Source organism: Equus caballus, chromosome 15, assembly GCF_041296265.1.
Source record: "Equus caballus isolate H_3958 breed thoroughbred chromosome 15, TB-T2T, whole genome shotgun sequence".
In the NCBI taxonomy this organism is placed as follows: domain Eukaryota; kingdom Metazoa; phylum Chordata; class Mammalia; order Perissodactyla; family Equidae; genus Equus; species Equus caballus.
In genome coordinates this window covers 29,687,382-29,714,476 of record NC_091698.1, presented here as the reverse complement: position 1 = coordinate 29,714,476, position 27,095 = coordinate 29,687,382, and the positions used below count along the sequence as shown (strand labels likewise).

The 27,095-nt window shown below is 44.5% G+C and overlaps 1 protein-coding gene across 17 annotated transcripts in view; it reads right to left on the bottom strand.

Annotated features, from left to right (window-relative positions):
* The window catches only part of BCL2L11 (BCL2 like 11), a 41,458-nt gene that overhangs the window by 8,532 nt on the left and 5,831 nt on the right, over nucleotides 1–27,095 (bottom strand). For 11 of the 17 annotated variants that reach the window (XM_070235154.1, XM_005599828.4, XM_070235157.1 and 8 more), the window contains one exon: nucleotides 5,098–5,207. In XM_070235154.1, coding sequence (XP_070091255.1) covers nucleotides 5,098–5,207 — 110 coding nt within the window. Of the gene's footprint in view, nucleotides 1–1,889; nucleotides 2,015–5,097; nucleotides 5,208–27,095 lie in introns of all 17 variants that reach the window. The other 6 variants (XR_011425942.1, XR_002800006.2, XR_011425939.1 and 3 more) reach the window with 1 other exon arrangement.

Genomic DNA, 27,095 nt, shown 5'->3' with positions numbered 1-27,095 from the left:
ATATCATATATGAAAGTGCTAATGTGTTGACACTTCAATTCAACTTTCGTTCCCATCAAAACCAGTCTGAGAGCCAGCTCTCTTCTCCCCTCTGGCTGGCTGGATGCTACGTTGCGGTCCACATGTGGTTCAGTCAATTCATGCCTGCACACGCCTGGGACAGCACAGGAAGTAGGCAGTGTGAACAAAAGATACATTGTGTCTTGTGATCCAACACTGAAAGGGTTTTCACCCACTTCTTGGCCCATCTAGTGAGCCTGTCCTAGCTTCATGTGCTGCTGTCCACTGCAGGCCAGCCCCAGGACACCGCCTGAGTCACTGCTAACCACGAGCAGTCTACCTGCACACAGAGTGACTGAGGCTGGACAACCCGACTGCAAGGCAGGGAGGAGGCCACAGAAGCTAAATGATCCCAGCCTGGTCCTGGGGAGGGGACAGTGGTTAGAGGACGGGTCTAATTACCCCGAGAGCATGCAGTTTTAAGCTCCGAAGGGTCTGGCACACCCTTCACACCCTTGGACTGCACCCTCAGCCCACGGCCAAGCATCCCATCCAAGGAGATGCCATCCCTGGAGAGCTGGTGTGAGCCCCCAGCAACCCACCTGCAGAGGACCACAGCCTACGCTTGCCGATACTCCCTTGGAGCAGACAAACCTGGGGACACAAAATTTCTCAGTGGTGAAAGAAACCAGCAGAGGCTATGAAAGAATAAAAGGAAACCTGGTGTCTGTGCCCAGCCATGAGGAAGAGGGGGTTTCCAGGTGCAGGCTGCTCAAACAGACAACACGGCACCCCCGTCCCCTTGCAAGCTACCCATCCTCTTCATCAAGCCCCAAAGAGAGATCTAGCTGCTCTGAGAAATGTTCTTGCCTACAGGCTACTGACATCCCCGTGGTCCCAGAGTCCACCGACAGCCCTCATCCTCTCCCCCGGGAGTCTCAGGGCTGGACACGGGCCCTCTAATCGTCGGGACACGGTGTGCACGCAGGTCACTCAGCAACAAGTCCAAGAGCTCCACCATCTCTACGGCCCCTGGACATTTGTCCTGCAACACACTCTACATGTGCCTGCACTGCTGAGGCCCTTCAACGCTCAATGATGTGGTGAAAACGCACCACAGGGCCGCCACCGGCCAAGTCTGGGACAAGGTGAGCATCAAAGTACGGAGAGTAATGCCTAACAACCCACTGAATTAAACAGGGGCCCGTGAACTTAAGTCGACCAATGAAATGAACAGACAGAGGAGAAAGGAAGCTCTTCCCCCGTTACACGCGCCTTCCTTCCAGTACAAACGGAAAAGTGCTGACTTAGTGGGGAGGACACCACCTTTGACCAGAGTCCCAAGAATGGGACAAATCGACACCCTGTGCCTCCCAATGAGACACTGAGGAGGACACAACGTCACACCACTAGGACAACTGGTGAAGTCTGAGTAAGGTCCACCGATGACAACACTGCCATAATCTTGTTAATTTCCTCATTCGGATAATAACCCAGTGGTTCCGTATGAGAATACTCTGACTCCTGGGAAATGCCCACTGGCGGCTTTAAGAGTAATGGAGTATCAAGCCCACAATTGATTCTCAAATAGCTTAGAAAATAATCCGTACACGGGGTAAGGAGGGAGACCGTTAAAGCACATATGGCAAAATGTCCACAGGAGGGAATGTGGGGGCAGACGGAAGAGGGTTCTCTGTACCGTTCTTGTGACTTTTGCGTTAAGTTTGACATTACTTCAAAACAAAAGTTACAAAAATACACGGAGACTTGGAGCAGTAAAACTCCTATCAGACAGAGGGGACGGGTCAGTCGGCCCTGGCAGGGCCACCGGGGAAAGGACACTGAGTCACAGGAGAGAAAAGGAACATGCACCGGGACTCTGTGCTCACCTGTGCCTCTCTCACCTCCTCCTTCAAGGATTCAGACTCCACAGCTCCGTGCCATACGCGTCCCCACTGCCCTGAAGTGGGCTGAACACATGACAACTACACGACAACCTCCTCTATTGCTCTAACTGAAAAAACGGGAAAATATCCTGTCAGGCTTCACAAGGCTCATGGCAAGAAAAGACCAACACTTTAGAAAAGGTACTGTAACGGTGTAAAGCAAATAAAGACACTAAATATTTAAAACGCTAAAATCTGTCATAAAGCAGCCCTCGCCAGGAGCGAACAACGCCCCCAGTGAAGACAGCACGTAGTCTGAATGCATCACTTTCCCAAAATGGCCTCCCGCTTCCTCTGCAGATTTCGACCCCCAACACTCAACAACGGACCGCCAGTGTGACCGCAGACAACGGACTGTTTTTATCTAACAACTATTAAGACAGGCATCTGTGGCTTCAGGGGTCACCGTGTCACCATCCCAAGTTTCAGAGTCTGATGTTCCAAACTGGCTATTTATAAAATTTGGAGAATATATTTGCCTTTGTTTAAAAAAAAAAATCAGGTTATAACCTACAGTCCCTACTCCTCCCCACCGATTTCTCAGCCCACTTAGAAGGCTGGAGTCCTTTAAATTATTAGCAACTGCATTTTTGGATTGGTTCATTTTTTCCAGACAGACAAGATAAAGTTCACAATGACAAAGTATTGCAAAATACTGCAATGAGACTAACTTACATTCATTTACCAAAAGCACTGAGGTTACCTCTCATTTGAAAAAAACAGATATAAGCATCTTAATCATTAAACTGTGAAACAGCATTGGGAGGAGAGGGGCAGGAAGGATACGAACTTTTCAGTGCTGTTCCCTCACTGTCAACGGAGGGGCAAGGTAATGCAAACAACCCAATGGTCCATGTCTCATTTGCACATGAAACTAAACTGCTCACCACCTCGACAGTCTAGGTGAGGCTGTGCTCCAACCCCCAGGCCACCCTTACCCTGTGGCTTGTCGCTGACCACACAAGGCCACCACAGAGAAGCATTAACCAGACCCATCTGGGCAGGATCAGGGAAAAGCTTTGTGGAGTCATTGATCCTTTGTCTAAGTTTAAAGACAAACTTTGACAAAACATCCTTAAACACATCCAGCTCTGTGGCCAAATCTGATCCAGTCCCTGAGAACAGGACTGTGCTGACTTATCTCGGTGTCCAGGGCTTCCGGACCCTGAGGGCACCAGGGCCCAACTGCCTCATCTCTCTCGGGGAGCACCACCCAAGTCAGATCTGGCCCCAAGGACATCTAACAAACACCCTTCAAGCCCGGGGAAGGAGGCAGGCCCAGCACGCTGGTCAATTCACTGCCCAGGTTCACCCTGAGAGGCTGCCATGCCCATCAGAAGCATCTTTTCCTGCTGGATTATGGACACAATCCCAGAATCAGGACTCAAATGTATTCAGCCTACACTCTTGGAGGGACCCGGGTCCCTGCAACCTCAGCATGAGGATCAACATCCTGAATATACTGGGGCCCTGTTTCTGATCAGTCTCTCCTAGTCCAGCAGGAGAGCCAAGTCCAGTCACACACAGTAACCCCAAAATCCTTTCAGAGAAACCAAGGCAGAGGAACTGGGGGCGGGGGGACAGTAACTCCAGTGGCAAATTACAAAACACCAACTCTGCAAAGACAATCCTCATTTCAGATCTAGGTGAGAAGGAAGTGATGTTCTGTGAACTGGCCCATGTCAGGTGTAGAATGCCAGGCATTGTGCCAGCTAAAGACAGTATCATAAGAAATTCCCAGGCCATTCAGCAATGTGACATTTCCCATTCAGTGAGAGTTACACTACAGCACATTTCCCATCACACACACTCATACACACACCCCACAGAAGGTATGAAGAGGATCTGATGTGAGTTTCCTGAAAGTCCTTAGCCCCCTTATGGAGATTATATACCAAAGAAATGAAAGCACCCCTTGTAATGGGAAAATGTCTCCATGTGTGTTTAAAAAAAGCTTGAAAGGCATTGAATATAGACAGGAAAGCAAGAATGATTGAAAGCAATTAACAGGTAACATCCATTTACTTAGCAACAGCTAGGAAAAAAGAGACTAACATTAAAACAGAATACAAGTACTAGGGTCTAAGCATGACCTCTCTCCAGAAGAAAAAAAAAAGATTTAAAAGAAAATCTGTAAGAGGAATTCATATGTATCAATAATGTTCAGAAAAGCCAGAAGTGACACAATTAGAAAGAATGATATTAACAATTATTTCCTACAAAATAAGATTTAAGTGTCTTCCTTTTGGACATATCAACAGAAATACCTTCATGCACAGTTGTTTGAAAAAATGTGAACAAGTCAAAGCTACATTATATCACAGATTTGCTAGTGTACCCCTTACAGGAAGTCGTCACACACACTCACGACAGCTGTGACTCCCAGAGTTAAAGGCTACACGTTTTCAAATGTCTGCCACGGGGAAAAAGGTGCCCAAATGGTAACATATATAGCCACAGGGAAAACAGGCAGACAAAAACACACTGTTGTCTACAAAAAAACCTACAGAGCACAATTAAAACAAAAAAACAAACACCAATAGTACAACCTCAAAATTTAAGTGGCAGTCAACCTAGAGTGCAAGTTTTTACATTCTAAATTACAGACTATTTTATTAATAAAATAGGAGTGGCCTCCTAACACACTTCAATCAAGGAGGGTCCAAGGACAGCAATGGCGGCTGAGTCAACGGCTCTCTTGCTCTCAGGTCACCAGCATATCGCAGGGGAGTGAATGCTGGCATCGTTCCCTTCAGTAGAGTGAAGAGGGAAATTCAAAAATTTCTTTAACTTTGACCCAAACTGCTTAAAGGAGTGCAGAGACACCCTATATGGGTTGAAAACTATGTTAATGTTTATGTGGGAGTATTTCAAAGCATATAAATTAGCCCTCTTTTAGCATGGAGGTTTTAAGGTTAGTGCCCATGAAATCCCTTTGGCGCCCTGTACTGTATTCTATTTCATCACCATCACTTAAGTTCAGCCATAAAACAAGTGGAAAAGGGGAAAGGAGAAACAACGGCAGGTCACACACAGGTAACACCTCTCATTTCCAGCATAAGCACAGAGTTATTACTAGTCACTGTTTTTTTTTAATATGTTGTGGGGGGGAGGGCATGGGAAGAAAAAGAATTAAGGAAAAGAGCATTACCCTCCGTGGGTAAGAGGCATTAAATTCGTCTCCAATTCTCCGCAGCTCTTGAGCGATCCATACCTCCGGGCGCATGTCTGCAGGGACCGCCTGCGACTGCCTCATGGAAGCTGCAGTGGGACAAACAGAACAAAAATCACATTGTTTTCCATGGATCTCGCAGAAAGTTCCAAAACTAAGTTTCTAGAAGCCCACCTCACACTTAATTACACATTTTCATTTCAAGAAGGCAAACTAACACAAAAATGCTATTGTAACTATCACCAAAGAAATACACTGGAAACATAGGAGAACACAAAAATTTTAGGCTGTTGGTAAAATAACTATTTTGATCTTAATACAAGGTAAAATTCCTAGAGAAATTTCAAATACCACATAGGAATATGAGATGAAATGGTTGTCCCGTTCAAAGCAAAATAAGGGAAAACCTGAGTGTCGACCCCAGGCTACCTGCACGAGTGCGTGTTTGTGGAAGTGGGGGCAGGGGTACAGCCAGGCTGCACGGGGCTACCCCAGGGCCGAATCAGAGCGTGATGGCATGTTGTCTCAATATGAATGCAGCCAATAAAGACGGATTCAAGCCTGCAAACACCACACGGGCAGAGGAAATGTTTCTGTGGAAGAGCAAAGGCATTCTCAAAAAGAGAAAAAAGAGGGAGGTTGGCCCTTTCATGAAGCTGTCACCAACATTCAGACCAGGACATTCATCCGAGTGTTAATGAAACCATTAAAAGCCACGTGACAGCCCAAAATAACGGGGATAAAAAATGCGACTGGATCAAAATGGGATCAAAAGAGCCCGTCAGGCATGAGGACGACGGTATTCTCCATGTACCACGAGGAAAAATGTTCTCCTACTCAGGAAACAGTTCAGTAACACAGGTACAGGAAAAGCGGGAAGATTCCTAGATTTCAACCGCTACTCACAGGCAACTTATGTTAACTTACAGCTAAAATGGGCACCCCATACTCGCAATTAAACACACGTGCTACGTTTTAACCACGGCAAAATATTTAAGAACCTCTGATAATCAGATTTCAAAATAACATGAATGTAGCTTCTTGTTTTGCATTTTTGTAAAAAAATTTTTGTATTTTCTTTATCGCTAGAAATAAAACTGATGTTGATTCGTGGCTCTATAAAAGGACTTAAAAGTGAACTCTGAAGAGTTTTTACCAAGTCTTCTCAAAACTCTTGCCCCATCTTCTATCCCCCAGCCCCCACACCCAAGTGAATTCAAGAAAAATGAGTGCCCGTGTGCGTGGGGTGGGGGGTGATATTGGGGGGGGAGGGTGAAGAAAGAAGAACTGACATGGATCCATTCCAGAATTATCTGCACTCTGAATGAGCCCGAAGGAAACTGCTGAAGGAAACGCTGGTGGAGAACGCGAAGGGTGAGGATGTGGGAACTTTTAGGATCAGCCAGGCACGTCCCCTGAACACAAATCCAACCTCATAAAAACACTGCAGCTGTACCTCTGTCACACAAGTATTTCTATCATTAATCTGTCAGAGTCTATTAAAATTAAATTTTAAATGACTAAACTGGCAGAAGACATTTCAGGGTAGATGTGATTGTCAGGCGATGATGTAACAGTTCACTTCTTTTCCCTGGTCTTCAGCTCTTTAAGGATTTACTCCATTACAGGTACCCAATCATTACCGTGCTTTGTATGCTATCAGCAGTCAAGCGTTCCATCAGAAGCTGTTAAATAGTTCACTCACCCTGCGGGAAAGGCTACCCCTCCGAGCCTGTAGTGTTTCACGCCTGTTATCTCATGCACTCCTCCCAAGGGGCCTGCAGGGAGGCCCACCCGCCCATATGTACAGGGGACCACACCAGCCAGCAGGACACCGCGTGGCCACTTGGAGCTACCATCACCACCTCTCCAGGCTTCAGAGCCCCACCTGTTTCTCACTACACGTGGCTCTCTTTGAGAGTAACGCTTTCAATGCTAAAGTCAGAAATGACGAAAATGCCAATTATCCAAAGGAAATCCGTGAAATACAGATTGTGCATTTTATAAAGATGGTGGAGTGGTAAAAATTGCTGGCAAGTTACCCGATGTTTAATAAATCAAGATATTCCCTCATTTACCCAGTGCAGGTGAATGCCCACGTGCCAGTCACCGTTCCAGGAGGTGTTCTGGGCACACCAGGAAAGATGCCCAGCCTGCCCCACAGAGCTGACATTCTTGTACATTACATTTCAATTAAATGCTAAGTTTCTCCTGGGCAAGGATACTTTTAAGTACACTTTATACTTCTTATAAACACAAAACTCCCCTGATTAATTTCCCCCAACCTGCAGGTGAAGCCTACTGAATTCTATTAACACCCTCATTTGTAATGTGGTTCCCAAGGTTCAATGCGGCTCGTGCTTGGGCTGGCAACCAGCAGCACCATCACAGGCCGCAGTGCACCTCAGAAGTGGGCTCACCAGAACCAGCACGTGGTGAACCCAGCCAGAGCTAAGAAGGAAATACAGAACCTTAGGGGCAAATCCAACTTGTTCCTCTCAGAGAGAAATGCCCTGTTGTTTTCTGGAGATGGTGGTGAAGGAGATGAGTAGACATTTCTTTCACAGGAGAGAAAAGTTCAGTAGCCTAAATAAATGCACAGATATAAACATGTCCACGAGGTGTGGCAGCGAGACAGGAGGCAGGGCGTGTGTGGAGGGCCCAGGAAGCTGCACCCTCAGCCGGTCCACAGACCAGACCCTGAGAAACACCAAGCAAACGGTGAGACCCCGTGGAGAGGTGTGGAGCCCAGAGGGGTGTGTCTTCAGAGAACAGCTAAGAGTCAGGAGAGTTGTCCCGACCCAAGATAATGCACTAGGCCAGGCCTAGCAGATACCAACTGGCAACGACAACGGGCCCCTGAGAGAGCTGTCAACTGTACTCAAGTATGTTTTTTTAAATTGATATAGAATAGTAATGTCCAACAGAAATTAATTTTCGCAAAGGAGACTGAACTGTCTGGGGCTACTAACACAGCATCAACCACTGTTTGGCTTTTAAAAAATTGTTCTTGTTTGTTGAATCTATAAACCTAAAATTAATGACCAGCATTTATCCTGCAATGAAACTTAGCTAAAACAGAATACACAGAATAGATGGTGATAAAATAAGATTATAAGACAAAAATTCTATTTGGGATATTTTAAAAGGCATTCTACTTCTGTATTTAAAAAGGGCAGCCTCAATCGCAGTTAATACAGCGCATTTTTCAACATAAATTTCAAAGATTATTTCTGAAGTGACAAAATACTTCTCTTTTGGCGGTGGGGGAAACTTTTTCTTGACTTTATCAGTAGTTTAATCTTACAGACTGTCATATTTGGTCTCCTGTCATGTGAGAACCCACCAGAACAAAAGAATGGGGTCTGGCTGACCCTTGAAAATCGGCCTGTCAGCCCCACGGTGGCACTGGTCAGAGCCAGAATTAAGTTTGCTTCATCTGTCTCACTGTCACCCAGAGCACGGACCTCCACAAAGGTGAAGGGATGTGCTGTGTGGTCTTCTGAAGGCACATCAGGGCTGGTGGGGCCCAGGGCAGGGAGCACTTGACCACCACACCCTTACTCTTGTCTAATCCGACTTAGATACTCTTCCACCCACTACTCCCATCCTAATAATACAGCCCACCTATCAAAAAGAGAGCTTATGGGCCAGCCTGGTGGTGTAGTGCTTAAGCGTGTGTGCCCCGCTTTGGTGGCCTGGGGTTCACAGGTTTGGATCCCAGGTGCAGACCTACATACCACCCCATCAAGCCATGCTGTGGTGGTGTCCCACATACAAAAAAATAGGGGAAGATTAGCACAGATGTTAGTTCAACCACAATCTTCCTCAAGTAAAAAGAGGAAAGTTGGCAACAAATGTTACCTTAGGACCAATCTTCCTCACCAAAAAAAAAAAAGAGATACCTTATGCTTACATTTCTACTCTATAAGAAAGATAAGTATCAAGCAAAAATATTTTATTATGCTATCTGCAGTGTGCCTAACTACCTTAAATGTTGATACCGGATCAATAAAATGGGTCTTCATTTGAAACCAAAGCTCTCATTACAAAGCAAGAAGAAGAAAATTTTTAACTCACAAGACAATTTTAGACGAACATAAAAAATCCTGGTGAGGTGTAGTTTTGCCTATAGAAAATGTAGTTTGAGCATTTAAGAAAGCATTTCACTCCATAAACCCAGCACTAAAACTTAAAAAAAAAAGGCACAATGAAACATAAACTGCTCTCAATGTAAAGCTACTCCAAAGCTGTCAGCCAAAGTGTACCTAGGACAGGCCCCAACCAGCAGACACCAGACCGAGCAGGGGGACTTGCCAGGTTTGGGTCTTCTAATCAAAGCCCCTAACCAAAACTTAGAATGCCATCGTGTCAGACACAGGCAATTTTGTCACAAGTGTGATATGTCAGTTGAATTTTTATCAAAACTCTCAGAAATAATTTTTTGAATTCCAGAATTTACTGGTAACGTTATTTTCTATGGAAAAAAATCCCGAGGTATAATTAATCCATTTTTCTATACCAGTAGGGGAACAGAGGCAGAAGGGAGGGTGTTTTTTCACACCAAAGAATTCTGAGTCACTGAAAGATGTGTGCTATTTAATTAACAGACTGTTCTGCTTCAGCTACAGAATATTTTCCAACCCATATGGTAATTTCAAACCTTAAAGGCTTAGCAATTTGCAAACATTAATATCGTGGTTAAGTGGCTGATAGTGAAATCAGCCTGGGGCTTTCGGAAAGGGTGTTCTGTCCCACGGCCAGCTAGGTGGGAAAATAAAAACAATGAGATCGTCAATTCATAATGCGCTCGACATCAGTCAAGCCAAACCTTCTGATTTTTCCTAACAGTCTAACCGCTTCTACCCCACTGATTACCCCACTGATACCAACGGCAAGTGTTCAAAGGAACTGAGGTCATGTCGTGACGTTCAATGCCACTCTTTCTGCCGCTGGCCGGCCCGCTCTGTGAAATGCCACGGGGTGGGCGTGCTGGGGGGTACCGTGCCATACACATGCACTCACACCACTGCAGTCTCCTCCTGGGGACAGCACGGGTCCAGCCTTCACTTTCGAGGGGCAGCCACGTTTTGGTTCCCATCTCGTCACTCCTGGAGTTTCGAGCGTGGAACCAGAAATCAAACTAGAATCCACGGCAACACTGCCCTCCAACGCTGTTTTCAGATGTTCGTTAATCTGCGAATACTGGGGCAGGATCAGGATGAGACTTTAAAGTCATCAACATGAATCAATATTCAGCTCAGAGCCCGAGAAAGGACTTCTCGGTCCCCGAAGAAACACAAAACGTATGATTTTGAAGAGACGATTGTTTTTATTTTAAACACACAACAGAACAGACTTAGGCAAATAAGGGCACATTCTGCCTGGCACTTACCAGGGACTGTGGACCCCTCCTCCCGACTTCTCAGGGTTTCCATCTTTATTCCAAGGAGAGTCTGATGTAACCAAAAGCCAGAAAAGACCCTCTAAAGGACCATTTCTTTGTAGGCTCTGAAACCGGTGCTACACTAATTCCAAAAGAAACACTTCAAAAATGTGCAGCGGAAGCAGAGCTTCTGGAGGTGGCTTCACATTCATTTGGAGAAATAAAAGTTCTAGAATGTTTATTCAACCCAATAGTCTCCTTACTGAAGTGAGTATCTTCAGAAACGTCTTTATCAACTCCGAGTGGAGTCACAGCTTACAGGAGGAGAAAGAAGGCAGCAACAAGCCAGCCTGCTAAGGGTTCCTTAGGAAACCCACTGAGGGATCGGGCTGTCTGACCTGCTCCAGAAGTCCCAGGGAGCCAGCGGGCAGGAGGGCCAGGGCCATTACAGCAAGCTTCACCTTCAGAAACGCTGATGGGTCTCAGAAATCTATGAGCCAGAACCCAGTGTCACATGCACACACGCGCACACACAGCCCTCCCTCTGTCTATTTCTCACTTGCATCCTTTTCTTTTTTGATAGATCCTCTATCAATTCCACTGAGCCACTGGATGAAAACGAAAGTGACTGGAAATAAAATAAAGCGGTATAGTCAGCATTAGGACTCATAACAGCCCTAAATCTGTGTTTCCCTGGTACATATTTGTGTCAAGGCTGGGCCGCCGCATGAATTCAAGACAATGCTTTACAAACAGCTGCTAGGATAAAATACCACAAATTATAAAGTTTATGAGATGGAGCCAGTGTTTTCATACTTAGTCTTTTGATGCGTGCTCCCCACCGCTTTTATGTGGCCACGGGTAAGAAAGTCAAAAACAAGCTGCTTTGATCAATTTCCAATCTGACCATTTGGAAAATGCCAGTAAACCAAGGCTGTGAACTTGGACAGATGTCTGGAAACTAGCGTTCCTATCTTTCCCCTCTCCCCATTATCTGTTTCTTATAATAAGATACAAATCTAAAGGCATTAAGAATAATATGCTATGCCTTTTTACTCACTTATTATTCAACATCAGAGGACCCAGATATCCATTTCACCTGATCCATCCCATAAACACATATTTACCACAAGCCAGTGACATGCCAGGGGCAAAGCCAGACCCTGAGTTGTTATGTCTGTGTCCAAGGGCATATCTGGCTAACTCTCAGTCACAGCAGAAGCCCAGCATCTTACGCCGGGCGGGACACCTGAGCAGGAGCCTTCTGGAACATGATGTGTGGCTGCCGGCCTGGTGCCCACTTCCCGGGACAGGCGCACTTTTTCCTAAGGCACCACAGTCCTCACTAAAGGGCCTTGGGTGCTACACAGTTTCTCCTCATACAGAACTGAAATGTTCCCCTTTAATCCCAGCCCCAACCGTGATTCTATCCCTCTCAATCAGGACCCCACTTTTTAATCAATGAAGCTGCCACTACACGCCCCAAACCAGGTCCTGAACCAGCTCCTCACATGTGCCTTTTATGACGAAGACCTCCCCAGGAAGACCCTCCCCCAGCATCCTGGTCCCCTGCAGCATGCTCCAGTACGTGTTGCTCTGGAGAGCTCACGGTGGTGGTCTGCACGAGGTCTGGCTGGGGGCGGGACACAGCCCCACTACTCTGCTCCTCACGTCCCGTCCACTGAACCCAGCCGCATTACGTCTCTAGGACAGCTGCATCTCTATTCCTACAGTCTTAGATTCCTTTCAGAGGAATACAGAGGATATGACTGTGCCACCTCACTGTGAAAAACAAAAATACCCCCAAAACTGAGTCCAGTCGCATGAAGACCGACTTGCTTTCACAGCTTGCTTTAAGACAGAGACATAAGCCCCAGACGCCCTGACAGTGCAGGCAATTTCCCATTCAGACAATTTGTTTCCCATTGATTCCATCAAAACTATAAAACAGAAATGCCTTTTAGAGACCTTTTTAAAATTAAACATACAACTCTGTACATGAATTCAGTTAAGACCGTTCCTTAGAAATAAAATGTTAAAAAACCTGAAGTTACTGGCTTCCAGTAACCATATGCTGTTTATAGCCAAAAATCAGATCTTGGGGAGGAAATGAGAACTAAAATATAAAAATTTCTGCCTACAGAGTTAAGTGTGGTTTCCTCTATGAAATTGAACACTGGCAGGAAATAGGTGAGGAAAACGTCCCCTAAATTCACATTAAGGTCCTAACCGTTAATGTATTTCATCTCAGTGATAGTGAGGACCAAGATGTGAGGCAGAAACAGAATCCTAAAAAGCTACATCCTAAACAGTTTTCAAAGTAAAACATGTAAGAGTCTACCGATTTTATTTACGCAGTTGAAATGTATGATGGTCTCACAAAGTGAAGCACTGATCTGTGGACACGCATACATGGTTAGTGAGAACACAGCAGAAGCACGAGGTATAACAGAGGCTTCCCACTTAAATCCACAAAAGGCAGCGGCCTCTTTTTACCCCACATGGCATAAAGAGAGAGAGAAACTTTACACCTCAATTCCAGACATTATTTTGGATAACCCAAAGACGGAATCGCTGTGTCTGGATTTTAAGTGGTTTAAATATTTCTCCTCAAACCATACGTCTGTCACAGTTGGGCTGTTTCTCTTCTCCCTGGAAAATGCATGAAGCTTGTGCATCTTGATCGAGCACGTTCATGCTGAAAGCAGGTATCCCACCTCTGAGGGACACAGATGACACAAGGCCCCACGGCCTTTTGTAGGAAACACAACAATAAAAAGAAATGTTATGAGAATTAAACACTGTGTAAGAAATGAGAAAACTGGGAGACAGACCTAGCAGAGCATGTGAGCAGTCCAGCGAATGGTCAATGAAGGGTGGTCTGAGCCCAGGTCCTTCCTCCACTGACCAGCCTGGACTAGCCGTTCAAGCCACCACCTAACCTCCGCCCAGCTCAGCAATTCCGGGGAGGATCCTAGGCCCAGCCTGCAAACCGTGAAAATGCCATGCAGACAACCGTGCCCCGTCCTCCCACACAGGAAAAGAACGGAAGCTGGAGTCACCCTCAGTGCAAGTTCCCGTGAAAGATGTGTAGGAGCCTGCGCTGAAGGACGGGCAGGTCTGGAGGGCTCTGATCTGCTCAGGTTCACGCGTTCTCCCTCCTCCTCCCAGGATGGACAGGGTATCCCTTATCCCTCCAGGGTAGACACAGCTGCTGGCCCAGCTCTGATGCCTCATGGGCTCAGAAACTGGGCAAAATGGTTTGGCTGCCCCTGTACTGAGAAACGCACTGTGCAACACAGGGTCGCCTGGGGCTGTTCTAATTCACTGCAGGCACCCACCCCCGCCCTGACCCTTACGGTGCACTCTGTATGGCTGCAGCGCCCTCCCCACGCTGGGCCCCGGCCAGGTGGGAGGACTTGCCCCAGGGGCTGTAATGGGTCAGTGGAAGGACCAACACTGGACTGGGTCACCTGCTGGAACTTTCCACTCCCACACTTGATGCAATACTGACAGAAAAAAGGACTGCAGAGAAAACAAAGCTGGCGTATTGTCTATGCCAGGCCTTCCTTACACAGAAACACAGCTCTAAGCCTCAAATGAGCACACTGGTAAGAGTCCAAGTGAAAAAAGAGGGAAGCGTGGGCACCCATACAGTGCATTAAGTACTGCTTGAATTCTCATTCAATCTACAGATATTTGTGCTCCCGCTATGTACCAAAACGTTTTCTTAAGTCAGTGAGTGGCTTTGACTAGTTTAGCAGAACTTATGCTCAGGTGTAAATAAAACTGAGGTCTAAATTCAGATATATATTAAGACAGAATATGTCTAGAATTCCTTTCTAGACTATTTTGCATTAAGAAATTTCTCAAGGGACTAAAAAAAAGACAAATAAACAAGGTAAGAAACGTTTCTGCATTTTGTCAGCACACTTACTCTGTAGAAAAGGAACTCACTCAACAAACGACAGTCCTCAAGCTTGGCTCGCCTCACTCACCCTCACAGACACACGTTCCTAAGAGAAATATAGGTCCCTTCCGTGTGAGCAAACTTCTTTTAAAAAGTGTCAAATTACTCATTAAATCTATAAATTGCTTATATTAAAATGTTTTAGGAACTGGAATGGGAAGCATGCTCTGGTCCAGGACTGTAACATATTTTAGAGAAAGAAAAAGTTACCAGAGCAACTCAGATAGTTAAGAATCATCATGCGGAAACTGCTTCCATTTTAACACATACACCCTCTCGGAGTGAAAGGGCTGATTCCATTTTTGAAAACACTTTTAGCTTCAACACCATTTCCACCGCTGGGAAAGGGCAGCGAAGCCGCACCTCCAGCCAGCAGCACGCACGGCACAGAGAGGCCCCCGCGCCGACACCAGGCGTGGCCTCAGCCCATTTCCAAACCCCCGACTTTTGTTTCCTCGCTCTGAAAATGACCGAAAGTCCCCACTCTCAGGTTTGCAGACACAACCCACGCAATCGACAGATGTGTGAGAGAAAGGGAGACACGCTCGGGTGGGACGGATGCCGGGCACAGCCGCGGCCACATGCAGCCGAGGCAGGAACAGCAGATGAGAACCACCGGCCCGCGGGGCCGTCTCAGGGCTGGTCCTCTCCATCATTGTCTGCCTGAACCACAACTCCTCACACCAAACCCAGAGATCTGGTCCAAGGTAGAGAAGACACAAAGTGAACTGGGTTTCCTACAGGACACCGGGGATTCTAACTTATTCTGAGCAAATATCTAAACCAGGAAGGCCCAGCCTCTTACAAACTAGGTTTAAACTCGTCCACCAGGGAAATGCTATTTGTACTGACTGTCGGCATCAGCCATCACAGCACGTGAAGGATTCACAATTCATGAACACCAAATTATGTGGTATGGACTAAACGTTGTGTCTCCCCCCAAACTCATGTTGAAATCTAATTCCCAGTGTGATGGCATCTGGAGGTAGGGCCTTTGGGAGGTGACTGGGTCATGAGGGTGGGGCCTTCATGAATGAGATAAGGGCCCTTGCAAGAAGAGGCTGGAGAGCTGGCTTGCTCTCTTTCCATCACGTGAGCACACAGGGAGAAGGCAGCTCTCTCAAGCCAGGAAGAGGGTCTTCACCAGAACCTGACCATGCTGGCACTATGATCTCAGACTTCCAACTTCCAGAACCGAGAGATAAATGCTCTTTAAGCCGCCCAGGCTATGGTGTTTTTGTTACAGCAGCACAAATGGACTAAGACCTCGGCTATCATCAACAATTCTGTAACCTTTTCTAACTTAACATTCTGCCAGGAGCGTTTCTCCATGTTCTCATTCTTTTTAACACCATTTAGAAGATAGCACCAGAGTCTGTCAAAAGGATGCATGATCATTTAGAGCTTTTCCCATACTACGAGAACCGTCAACAGTTTTTTGGCCAGTATAAATAATGCTGTGATGAACCCCGTTGTGCATACATTTCTGCTAGCAATTCCTGCAACAGAAAGGAAGGTCAGGCCCTGTGCTCTGAGCCTGTAGAGCAGGGTCAGAAGGGTGGAGGGTTGGCGGGTGGGTGGCACGGTGCCCACAGCCTGGTGCACAGCACAGACTGAGTCCACGAGATCTTAAAGGACAGGCACTCGGTTTGTGTCAATAGGACCTTCACAGAGAAGGAAAGCAGTCTTAGGTCACATGCCCCCACAAAGGTCCCAGCCACTGACCAAGCAGAACGACCAGAGGACAGTGACCAGAAGGTGAAAGAGGCTGGAAACTCTGTCACATGAGAATTGTGTCACGAGATGGAGGCTGACCCAACAAAGAAGGAATGAAGACAACTGAGTCCTGCTACTGGAGGTGGCAGCAGGGAGAGCTGGAACATGGGGAGTCAGGTCGAAGCACAGTGGGATGACCACAGAGCAGGGGCGAGCAGACTCCAGCAGCAGGCAAGTGCTCCACGTCAGTGCTCTTACAGCAGGTCAGGAGGCAAGGCATCAGCCTGTCCAGCTCTAAACGGGCAATTCTATGTGTATCTTCCAACCTCCGGCCACAAACACTCTAAAATATGAACCCAGACAAATCCAGGGACGACTGACCTGTTTTTTCCCACCCTACAGTCCGATCATACAGAACAGGACTTACTATTTTAATCAGAAGTTCCCCTACAGCACGTGGCGTCAGACCTGAGCTCCCCACATGTTTTCAGGGGTGCGTTTGGGAGCAGCCCAGCGTACCCCCTATGGGCACCCCACCGGGGTCACACAGGGGAGTTAGGACAATAGATACTGCAGTTATTATCTGGAAAACATGGCTGGGATTATTGCTAAATCTCTTCTCAACATTAAAATCTATTATTTCACAGAGAATAAAAATAGAGGGTAAAAGAGGTGATTTCTAAAATTCTGAGTAGTACTTCACCACCAGAGCCAATCAATACCAATCATAAACATTTAGTTAAATGATGTGGATTTCCAGCTCCACGAAGGTTGGGGAGCCCCACTACCCCAGGTCCTCCTCTTACAACTAAAAACCCTGGACGTAACACCACAAACGGGCAAAGACGAGAGAAAGGAGAAAGAAGCAGCTGGGCTGCCTGGGGACCCTGGGACTTGAGGAGTGACATGGCTTGAGTTCCCTGGTCTCCTCATTACTTTCCTCATATCCAGAGACGGTGCTGCAGACGCCTCCAACTGGGGACCTCCAACAGGCACAAAGAGAAAAAGCTCCAAGGAAAGCCCGTTCTTCTGAGCCAAAGGACTGGGGAAAGATGGTCTCCCAACAGATAACCTTTTCAGCATTACCTGCCCTACTCCACCCAAGCACCACACCCCATGGTTTCAGTGTGGCCGGGCGGGGAGCTGATCTGCCTCCCATGCCCAGCCTGGCACCAATGGTTGGTGCTCTGACTCCGCCACCAGGTGGTGTTGGCAAGCTAAGCGGCCTCTGATCTCCCACCACCTGCCTGGCAGAAGCAAAGTCGATCCGACGGCCCTAACGGAGAAGTGTTGGAGGGATCGTGCTGGGAACTCATCTTCCATCCCCTGGCCAGCCGAAGCAGATGATGCCCTGATCCCCTTCGGGTGGCATTAGCAGGGCCCAGCAGCAAGCTGAGGCTCCACCCCCATTGGCACTAAGAGAATGAAGAACTCCTACCCAGCATCAATGAGGGGGACAGGGTGGCGGGAGGTGGGGCTAACTGGCATTCCATTCCCCCCACCCTGGGGTAAACAAGGGGCAGAGAGAAGCTGAGCTCCAGCCCCTCCCTGCAGAAACAGGGCCGTGTGTTTCTCTATCGTCTGCCCTCTGCCGAGTACCAGCAGGGGCTAGGGGCGCTGAGTGCACACCCCCAACTGGACACAATAGAGCAGTGCGAATCAGCACCCCACTTTTCCTGGGAAGGATCACGAGGCCGAGGAAGGCTATGAGCTTCCACTTCACCTCGCAGAGATAGGCAAAAGTTTTAGAAATGAAAAAGACAATTAAATTAAAAAAAGAAAAGCTTAACTGGATGGGCTCAGTAACAGAGTGGAAGTGAGAAAGGACAGAATCAGAGGACATGAGGGCAGATCGACAGAATCTACTCAGTCTGAACAGACAGAAAATATAATAAAAAATGAGTAGAGTCTCAGCGGCCTGTGAGACTATGACAAAAATACTCAGATTCTTAACTCTGGAGACACAAGAGAGAGAGGGAGAGACTGAAAAAGTACGCAAAGACATAATGGCTGAAAACTTCCCAAACTTAGCAACAAAACATAAAACCACAATTCAAGAAGCAGGGCAAACCTCAAAAAGGATAAACCCAAAGAAATCCAAGACACACTGTAATCAAACTTCTGGAAACGAAAACACACAGGAAAAACTTTAAAAGTGGCCAGACAGAAATGACCCATGGCTTACAGAAAACAACAATTCGAATGGCAACAGATTTCTCGTCTGCAACCATGAAGGCCAGAAGGAAGTGGCATGTTTTCCAAGCACGGGAGAAAAAGGGTCATCGGTGAATTCTATATCCAGTGAAGACATCCTTCTGGAAGGAAGGGGAAATAAAGACATTCTCAGATGAAGGGCAACTCAGAAGACCGTTGCTAGCAGGACTATGAGTAACGAATGACTCAAGGAAGTCCTCTACATAAAGAGGAGACGATAACAGAAGGCTTAGAACTTGAGACGGGAGAGCATATTGAAAAGGGAAAAAAATGGGAGTAAGTGTAATAAACTAGCCCATTTCTCATGGGTTTCTTAAACTATATTTGACGGTTGAAGCAAAAAATGTAACATCATCTGATATGGTGGCTGAAGGTATACAGAGGAAATATTTAAGACAATTATATTTGAGAAGTGGGGCAGATAAAGGAGCAAAGGGAAGTAAGGCATCTACACGGCAGCTGAAGTCATAAAACGTTGGTACCATTGATACCGGCAGGTGTTAATAAGTCACACCCGTATACTGTAATACCTAGAACAATCACTAAGGAAACTACACAGAGCAATACATTTAAAAACACTATCAATATATCAAGATGGAATCCTAAAGAGTGTTCAAATAACCCACAGTAAGGTTAAAAAAAACAAACAGAGGAAACAGAGAAACACAGAAACAGAGGAAACAGGAAGATAATAAAATGGCAGACTTAGGCCCTAACATATCAATAATTATCTTAAATGTAAATGGTCTAAATACACTGTTTAAAAGATTTGGCAGAGCAGATAAAACAGTATTATCCAAAGCTATGTTGTATACAAAGAACTTACTTCAAGCACAACATAGGGAGGTTGGAAACGAAAGCATGGAAAGATACACCATGTGAAGATTAATATATGAATTATTTTTTACAAAAAGCAGGAGTGGCTATTCTACTATCAGATAAAGTAGACTTTCTAGTAAAAGGATTAATCCAATAGGAAGACATAATTCAAATGTGTAAACACCAAACAAGAGTGTCTCAGAAGACATGAGGCAAAACCTGATAGATCTGAAAGTAGAAACAGACAAACCCACCGCTACAGCTGGGGACTTCAACACCACACTCCCAGCAACTGACTGAGCTACCAGACAGAAAGCCAGCAAGGATGCAGGAGAACAGAACCCCACAACCAACCAGTAAGATCTGACAAATACATAATGAACACTCCACCCAACAACAGCAGAATGCAGATTTTTTTTCAAGCATTCATGGATCATTCACCAAAACAGACATATGCCAAGACATAAAACCAACCTCAACACATTTAAAAGAACTGAAATCCTACAGAGTATGTTTTCTGACCACAATGGAAGCAAACAAGAAAAGAGTAACAGAAAGACAAGACAATGGCCACACACTTGGAGAGGAAACAACACATTTCTGAACAATCTAGCGTCAAAGAGGAAGTCTCAAAGGAAATAAAAAGAAAAACACAAAGAACTCAATGAATACACAATACACTACCACATGTGGGATGCAGCTGAAGCAGTGGCAGAGGGAAATTTATGGCACTAAATGCTATGAAAGCGGAAAGGTCTGAAAACACGACCCTAAGTTCCTACCTTGAGAAACTAGAAAAACAAAATAAACACAAAGTAAACACAAGGAAATAATAAACAATAGCATGGAAAACAGTAGAGCAAAATCGATGAGACGAAAAGCCAGGTTAAAAAAATAAAACTGCTAAACCTCTAGAAAGATTGATAAAGATGAAAAATAAGAAAACAAAATCACCAATATCAGGAATGAAACAGGTTATCACAAAAGTCGGTATCAATTTAAAAGAATAATAATGGAACAATAGCAACACTTTTGATACTCATAAATTCCACACTTAAAAGAAATGGACCAATTCTCGAAAACCACAAACCACCAAAACTCAACTAAGATGAAACAGACAACCTGAATAGTCCTAAAAACACACACACAAAAATGAATTTGTAGTTTAAAAATACCCAAAGAAGAAATTTCCAGGTCCAGATGGTTTCATTAGAGAATTCTACCAAATATTTAAAGAATTAATACCAATTTTATACAATCTCTTCCAGAAAACAGAAGAGGAGGGAACACTTCCCAAATCACTGGCAAAGCCCTGATATCAACACCAGACAGTCTTCAAGAAAACAACAGGTAAATACTTCTCATGAACTTAGGCAGAAATATCCTCAACAAAACATTAACAAATCCAATCCAGCAATGTATGAAAAAAATTATACCATGACCAAATAGGATTTATCCCAGCCACGGAAGGTAGATTAACAATGAAAATTAATCAATGTAATGCACCATATCAACAGGCCAAGATAAGTAAAAACATATGATGGTATCAAATGATGCAGAACAGACATTTTATAAAATCCAACACCTATTTCATTTATGATAAATACTCAGCAATCTAGGAATAGAGAACCAATCTTTTTCAAGAGCATCTACAAAACACCTACAGTTAACATCATATTTAATAGTTAAAAAGACTGAAAGCCTTTCCCCTAAGACTGGGGAGAAATGCAAGGATGTCTGCTCTCACCACTCCTATTCAACACAGCACTGAAGTTCCAGCCAGTGTAATATGGCAAGAAAAAGAAATAAAATGCACACAAGTCAGAAAGGAAGAAACAAAACTGACTCTATTCACAGATTACATGACTGTCTAGATAGGTCTCCCCCAAGAAAGTTACCAAAAACTCCTTTAATTAATGAGCTCAGCAAGGCTGCAGGATACAAAATCAACACACAAAAATGAAGTGCACTTCTATATACTAAAAATGAACATGTGGAAACTGAAATTGAAAATACAATACCAGTAATAATTCCTCCAAAGTAAATGAAATCTAACAAAACGTGTAAAAGATCTGTATGCTGAAAATTACAAAACCTAAAGACCTAAATACTTGAAGAGACAAATCTGTTTACATATTGGAAGACTCAGCATAGTAAAGATGCAACTCTCCCCCAAATTGATCCAGAGGTCTAACACAATTCCTATCAAAATCCCAGTAGGGTTTCTGGTAGGCACAGACAAGCTTATTCTAAAATTGATATGAGAAGGCACAGGACCTAGGCTAAAACAATGTAAAAAACAAAACAAGAGAGAATCAGTGAAGACACACTCTACCCATTATTATGGCCCAGGATCTAACGTCCGTAATCAAGACAGTGTACACTGGTAGAGGGACAGACACATAGTTCAAAGGGACAAAAAAGCACCCAGAAATAGACCCACACAAGCACTGCCAACTGATTTTTGACAAATGCGCAAAAGCAATTAGATGGAAAAATGATAATTTTTCCAACAAATGGCACTGGAGCAACTGGGCACCCGCAGTCAAAAACAATAAACACTGGTCAAAACTTTACCTTACACACAAATTAACTCAACACAAACCACAGGTTGAAGCGTAAACTGCAAAACTCTAAGACTTTTAGGAGAAAAAAAAACTAGACAAAACCTTTGGGACCTAAGGCTTGGTGAAGAGCTCTTACATTGGACACCAAAAGCATGATGCATAAAAGGAAAAATTCATAAACTGACCTTCATCAAATTAAAACCATTTGCTCTATGAAGTTAAGAGGATGAAAACACAAGCTACAGACTAGAAGAAAACATTTGCAAATCACATATCTGACAAAGGCCCTGAATCTAAAATATATAAAAGCTCTCAAAATTCAAAAGAATAAAAAACTCAAACAATCCAATTAGAAAATGAGGAAAAGAGATGAACAGCCATTTCACTGAGGAGGGTGTACAGATGGAAATAAACACATGAAAAAATATTCAACATCATTAGTCTTGAGGGAAATGCAGATTAAAGCTACAATGAGATATCATTCTACATGTGTCAGAACGGCTAAAATAAAAAAGAGTGATAACACCAAATACTGGCTACGATGTGGAGAAACTGGATCTCTCAGATATTGCTAACGGGAATATAAAACGGTATAGTCACTCTGGCAAACAGTTCAGCAGTTTCTTAAAAAACTAAACTACCATATCATCCAACAACTGCACTTCTGAGCATTTATCCCAGAGGAATGAAAACTCATCTTCACACGAAAACCTGTACAGGACAGTTCATTGCAGCAGTTGGTTGCCCTGGTGAAGCCACAGTGGCCAGCTGCCTGATGGAAGGCTTCACCAGGAAGGCTGTGCCCTTGGCATTCAACTGGTAGCTGCCTGAAGACGTAAGAGGGGACAATGTGTGACATGCGGTGTGGGCTGGCAAACCTTTCCCAAGTGCCAGCTGTGCCAAGTCCCTGCCAAAACCTGCAAACAACCCCAACGTCCTCCGACAGATGAGTAGTTAAACTGTGGTACATCCATACTGTGGAATACTACTCAGCAACAAGAAGCAAGCAACTACTGATATACCCGACATCTTGGGTAGATCTCAAGGGAATTATGCTGAGGGAAAGAAGCTAACCTCAAAAGGTCACAGATAGTAGGATTCTATTTATACAGCATACTTGAAATGACCGAAGTAGAGATACATAGAGCAGACGAGTGGTTGTCAGGGGTTAGGGAGTGGGTGGGAGGTGGCTGTGGCTATGGAAAGGAGCATGAGAAACTCTGGCACGGAGCTGTTCTGTATCCTGTGGTGGTAGCCACACACACCTACCATTTGATAAAACTGCACAGGAGTAAATACACACTCATACACAGAATGCAGCGCATGGGAACTGATGAAATCTGAATAAGGCAGCTGGATTCTACCAATGCCATTTGCTGGTTGTGGTATTGTCCTATTATCCAAGATGCTGCCATTGGGGGAAACCGGATAAAGGGCATATAGGATCTCTCTGTATCATTTCTTTCCACTGCATGTGAATCTGTAATTATCTCAAAATAAAAAGATTTTTTTTAAAGATATAAAATTTAAAACTGCCTAGATAGCTATCAATGCTGAAATGCGGTTTGGAACCAGTAAAGAAAATTTCCTTTTCTATCATTTTCTATCCCCACTCAGGACCTACAAAGTATACTTGTTTCTCTTGGTGACCAAACCAGTGACCCTGGGGCTTGAAGACCAGAACTGAGAGTCTTCAGCAAGGATGACTCCATCTTCAGGCTCTGGGGCAGCCTGGAGGTGCCTGAGGAACCACACCACTCCATCTGCCACTTTTTCAAATCTGGCATGTGCCACGGAGTTAAACAGGTAAAACAAAATAGATACTCATATTTGCCTGTAGAAATAGCTATCTACAAAGCTCACAATGTTTAAGATGCTTACAAGATTAGGTTAATTACTTTCACTCTCCTAAGTCAACAAAAACCACCAAAGGAGTAAGTCCATGGAAATGACATGCTTTGAGTGGGAAGAATAAAGTCTGGCTTGCTAAAGCACACTGCACATTCCAGTTCCTCCACTGACAAGGCCAGGCATCCAGTTAAAACAGAACGCCAGCCACAGATCTAACTTAACATTTTTCTAGTAGCCACACTTAAAAAGGTTGAAAGAACAGGTAAAATTAATATCAAAAATATACTTTATTTAATGGCCAACAAGCATATGAAAAGATGCTCAACATCACAAACCGTTAGGGACACACAAATCAAACCTACAATGAGATGTCACCTCACACTCATTAGGATGGCTACTATCCAAAAGAAAACAAGGGTTGGGGAAGATGTGGAGAAACCAGAAGCCTTGTGTACTCCTGGTGGTGGAGCCATGATGGAAAAACAGTATGGAGGGTCCTCAAAACATTAAAAATAGAACACACGATCCAGCAATTCCACTTGAGTAGTTATCCGAAAGAATGGAAAGCAGGATCTCGAAGAGATATCTGGCACACCCATATTCACAGTGACATTATTCACAACAGCGAAGAGATGGAAGCAACCCCAGAGTCCACTGATGGATGTATGGATAAAGAAAAGGCGTTACACATGCCATGGAATATTGTCTAGTCTTAAAAAGGAAGAGAATTCTGACACGTGCTACAACATGGAGGAACCCTGAGGACATTAGGCTAAGCGAAATAAGCCAGTCACAAAACAACAAATATTGTACGATTCCACTTACATGAGGTACCTAGAATAGTCAAAATCACAGACACAGATAAAATGGATGTTGCCAGGAGCTGAGAAGAGGGGGAAATGGGTGTTGTTGTTTAATGAGTATAGAGTTTCAGTTTTGCAAGATGAAAAAGTTCTGGTAATTGGTTGCACAACAATGTGAATATACTTAGCACTAGTGAACTGTACACTTAGAAATGGTTAAAATGGTAAGTTTTATGAGTTTTTTACAATAAAAAAATATATATTTTATTTAACCCAATACATCCAAAATATCTCAACATATAATTAAATGAAAATGACTGAGCTATTTGACATTCTTTTTTATGTACTAAGTCTTCAAACTCCAGTGCAGATCGACCCTGACAGCACAGTTCAATTTGGCCAGTCCCATTTTAAATGCTCAGTGTCCACGTGTGGCTCCCCTCCTGGGCCTGTGCTGAACTTACCTGTCACCCCTACATGACAAACGTTATAGCTAGATCCAAATAACTAAAACTATTTTGTGGAGGCAGGGCCTTTTTCTTACCACCAGGCCCATTTGGAAATCTTCCTTGTCCTCAGTTAGCTCTACAGAAAAGATTCAGGGGCAGAGCTTGAATAACTCTGAACATCTGAGCGGCTCCTTTTTCTTAAGCCCTCCTCAGGACCTGCAGGACATCATGCCTTCCCTTGGAGAGCTCACAGTCTAAAGGAGGGCCAGACGATCACCAGCTACAAGAGGAGTATGCACAAGACACTGAGGGACGCCAACGACAGCACAATCAACTCCCGCCCGTGAACGCTGAGGGGCCAGGGAGCAAGCATAAAGTTTAAGTCATTTACCAAAATGAAATGTGGGAGCTGTTAATTTACCCATATCCTCGCCTTTCCCAACTCTTATTTCCAACTGCATTGACTACACCTTCAAAGTATGAACATGTACAGAATTTGGTACCCAATTTGCATTAAAAACACACATGGCACACGCACCCTCAGCAGAAAAGGCCCTCAGCAAATCAACACCTCCACTAGGAATTTGGATTAAAACAATCAGTTATTCACTGACTACGAGAGCACTTGTCAAGTTAATCCTCCTAGGGTATAAGGAGACCAAAATCTGGTAAAAGTGAAAAAACTGTCTCTCTCACAGACAAATATAATATTCTTTGAACACATCTTCAGAAAAATCGGGGATACAGTGAAAAACATGAAGATGTTTCTAGTACCAACGGCTAAGTGCTGTATACTTGAGACAAGAATTTACTTTCTTGTTAGAACAAAGAGGCAGGAAAAAAACTGCCAGATACACTGTTCTCTACCCCAAGTTGCTAAGCAGAAAGCCACTCTGCGGAGGCAGGAGCCCCCGGCTACAGAGAAACTCTCCATAACCTCACATTCGTGTTGCATTGCTTGAAACCAAACATAAAGACTTCTTTGTGAAAAATGTATCTTGCACTAAATTCTCAAAAGCTTCATTGAAGATCTTGATGGATACGGTTGAGTTAAGAACACTAAACATGGCCCAAAAGAGAAGACAACCGAAATTTACCAACTCAGCATATTTCAGTAGTCTTCAGACACTGAACTACTGTAACAAAAGTCAGGGAAAAAAGTCATGGACTACCAAGACTGAAAATCTTATTCTTCAATTCAATAAACTCACATCTACCTAAGTCCTCTCCCCCTCTAGCAATTCCCGCCTCTCCTCATGCATGCATTCCCTCCCCAGGCAAATTTCCCAAGAACTTAATATACTGGAAACTTACCTCGGTGCATTAACTTCAGACACACTCCTTATAACTTATCATTTAATCCTCTGCATTAAGCTCTAACTTATCACACCAATCTACTGGAATGTAGTTGATACTATAAAATTACACCCCAGGATCCATTACCGTACTTCGCAGGTATAACCATCCCTTGGCTTGGTAACTTAGATTGTGATCCCTAAAGCTCTGCATCTGTCATCTCAGTAACGGTGCTTACCTTATAATTAGCTCGCTAAATAGTATCTCACCAAAAAAAGCACCCCTGCCTGTCCCTACATCAGAAAAATACAGTTAACTCGCTCACTACTGCTGTGCATTAAGCCAACACTGGTAGACTGACTTGTAGGACTGCAGTGAAAAACTGTAACAGCTTCCAAAGGATCATTCAAACACACAGGTTTTTAAACTGACACACGCCTAGGCCCTGTTAGCTCATTTGGGAAGCAAGAGTGCTGGAGGTTCATATACTCAGGAGCATTTTCATGGGCAGAAAAACATTTGTAAGCACCAAGAACTCCTAAGGGTTCAATGAGTTCAAGAGCTGCGGTAATAGCAAAAACTAAAGCAATAATAAAACTGCTAGCTCCTTTCTGTAAGGAGGCAGTCCTCATAAAGCATCTCTCAGCATGGAGCAGGAGATGCAGAGCCAATGCGTAGAGCACTGGTTTTGTGCCCTTTCTGCTGGCTATTTCTCAGGTGCACTGAAACTCCGACAACTAACCAACCCTCTGAGGTTCTAACTCTGTAGCCTGGGGACGGCCCCGCACAGTTTACCTTCTTGAAGGTTATGCAGACAGAGCCCTACAGTATTTGCAAAGGCGAGATCTGTCCTCGTGTTCCAGCAGGCAAGTGTCTAGTCCGATGACTCTGTTTTAGTTAGCCTTT